The sequence below is a fragment of the Pterocles gutturalis genome, unplaced genomic scaffold (genome assembly GCF_000699245.1).
Source record: "Pterocles gutturalis isolate BGI_N339 unplaced genomic scaffold, ASM69924v1 scaffold22104, whole genome shotgun sequence".
Taxonomy (NCBI): domain Eukaryota; kingdom Metazoa; phylum Chordata; class Aves; order Pterocliformes; family Pteroclidae; genus Pterocles; species Pterocles gutturalis.
The window spans coordinates 3,748-6,013 of NW_010131207.1; the positions used below are offsets into that span (position 1 = coordinate 3,748).

Consider the following 2,266-nt stretch of genomic DNA (forward strand, 5'->3'; position numbering starts at 1 on the left):
CTGGAAAATAATTTCCCCGCTCGGAGCCGCCTTCACCCCAAATCTCCCCCGTCACCAGGCGCTTGGCCGCACTCAAGACACACCAACAAAAAAACCCCCCAAAAACCAAAAACCCCGCCAAAAATGATGAAAAAGGGGCCCCACGAAGAGCAAAACGCCGCTAACTCCAACTGGGATCGTAACCCGTCCAGTCCGCCGGAGGGGCGAGATAAACGCGGCGACCCCGATAGACGAAGCTGACGATGCCGCGATAACCGGCGCGAGGAACGCCGGATTTCAGATCGTCCATCAAGCCCAAAGCTTTGGCGAAAGCTTTGAAAGAATCGCGGCCGCTGTACTGCAAGCGGACGGTTCCTAATTCCCGACGGCGGTTCCCTTGGAGTTCTTCCACTTTGACCTCCGGCGCGGCGTAAACTTTGGAGAGAAAAGAACGTTCGTATTCTTCCTTTTTGAGGTAAGAAAGATTCAGTTGGGTGAAAGGCACAAAACGGTCGTTGAGTTTGATAAATTTTAAATATTGATCGAAAAATTGCCCGTGACTTACGCCTTTCCGACCGAAAGTCATCGTCCGGGAGATTTCAGGTCGGATACAAGAACGATCGCGGCGTTGTTCGGGTTGCCGCATCCAATCGTCCCAAAAAGCACGCGGCCATTTCGGTTCGAGTTCATCCCAAAGTTCAGCTAAAAGTAACCAACCTAAACCGGGAAAAAAATCCGTCCGGTAAAGTAATTCGGCTTGAGAGACGTCTACCATTTGTTCTTTCCCGTTATCGTTCCAAGCGGAGACGCACCAAAGGCTTCGATCGGCGAGAAGAAGCGGTAAAGCCGCTTGGAAATATTCGAAAAAATCCGGCGCGATTTCTAAATCGTCTTCCACCACGATAACGGCGCGGTAACGGAAAGAACGGAAAATCTGCCCTAACGCCCAACGGTAATGGCGAGCGATTTTATAATATCCTTGGAATTTCCGATGTTCGGCGGGGACGGGGATATCGCCGAGGTCGGGTTGACGGATATGAACCACGGCGTCGCCGTAGGAAGCGATGACCCGCGCCGTTTCGGCGTGGCCGCAATCTTGGCTGACGATGACGGGGAAGCGTTGAGCCGAAGGGCGATAAAGGAAAATTTTATCTAAACAACGTCGGACGGTGCTGCGGTCGCAAGCCAAAACCAAGACGGGTAAAACGAGGTCGACGTCGATTTGTGGCGGAGGGGAGGAAGGTTTGGGAGTGATTCGAGCTCCTCGGTTTCGGCGGCGGCCCCACAAAGCGCCGCTGTAGAGATAGATTTGGTGTAAAAGTTCTTTTTGTCGTTCCAGCTCGGTTTCGGCATCTTGAGCCAAGCGGATGACTTGGGCCGTTAAGGAGGATGAAGAGGATGAAGAGGATGGAGGGCGGCTCCAGAGAAAGAGGAGGAGGAGACAGTTCCAAGCGATGAAAAGCGCCGCCCCCCAAAGCAACCAACTGTTCTTCTTCAGCATCCTTCAGCGCTCCGGAAAAAAAAAAAAAAAAATCACGCCATCGACCTGGAAAAGGGCAAAAAATGAAAAATTTGGGGGTTGGTGACAAAAAAACCCCGATTTTAGCCTCAAAATAGGGATGGGAAGGGAAAGGGACGCTTGGAAAGGTGGTGAAATGGTTAAAAAATGAAAAATTTGGGGGGCTGATAATGAAAAAACCCCAATTTTAGCCTCAAAATAGGAATGGGAAATGCAAGGGACGCTTGGAAAGGTGGTGAAATGGTTAAAAAATGAAAAATTTGGGGGGCTGATAATGAAAAAAAACCCAATTTTAGCCCCAAAATAGGGATGGGAAGGGAAAGGGACGCTTGGAAAGGTGGTGAAATGGTTAAAAAAGGGAAAAAAAAAAATAAATTCCGCCCGGAGGAAAAAAAAAATAATAAATTCTCGGCGTGGAGAGGAAGAGAAACGGCGGCGGCGACGTGGCAGGGTGAAAATGAAAGAAAAAAAGAAAAAAAAAAAAAAAGAAATAATTCAGGGGAAATGCAAATAGGGGGGTGGGGAGGGCAAAGGGTAAAGTTTGAGGTTGTGAAATGTTGAGGTGGGACGAGGGGGGTTTGGGGGGGAAAAATGGGGAGGAAGGGGAAAAAAAAAATTAAATTTGAGGGGAAAAGTTGGGTTTTTGGGGAGTTTTTACTCACCCAGAGTCCGGCTCGGTTCCTGTTCGGAGAGACGTCGGCGAAGGGAGGAAAGAGGAAAAAAAAAAAAAATAAAAGGAAAAGGGGAAAAAAAAATAAAGAGAGAAAA

General features: G+C 48.9%; 1 protein-coding gene across 1 annotated transcript; it reads right to left on the reverse strand.

The window, feature by feature from the left end:
• Positions 1-160: 160 nt before the first annotated feature.
• MGAT1 (mannosyl (alpha-1,3-)-glycoprotein beta-1,2-N-acetylglucosaminyltransferase) lies at positions 161-1,480 on the reverse strand. Its single transcript, XM_010080540.1, has one exon. It carries the CDS (start codon positions 1,478-1,480, stop codon positions 161-163), a length of 1,320 nt encoding a protein of 439 aa, XP_010078842.1.
• Positions 1,481-2,266: the final 786 nt, after the last annotated feature.

Bases quoted from the DNA above. Each gene is read 5' to 3' on its own strand.
- MGAT1 (XM_010080540.1), bottom strand. From the start codon at position 1,480: ATGCTGAAGAAGAACAGTTGGTTGCTTTGGGGGGCGGCGCTTTTCATC.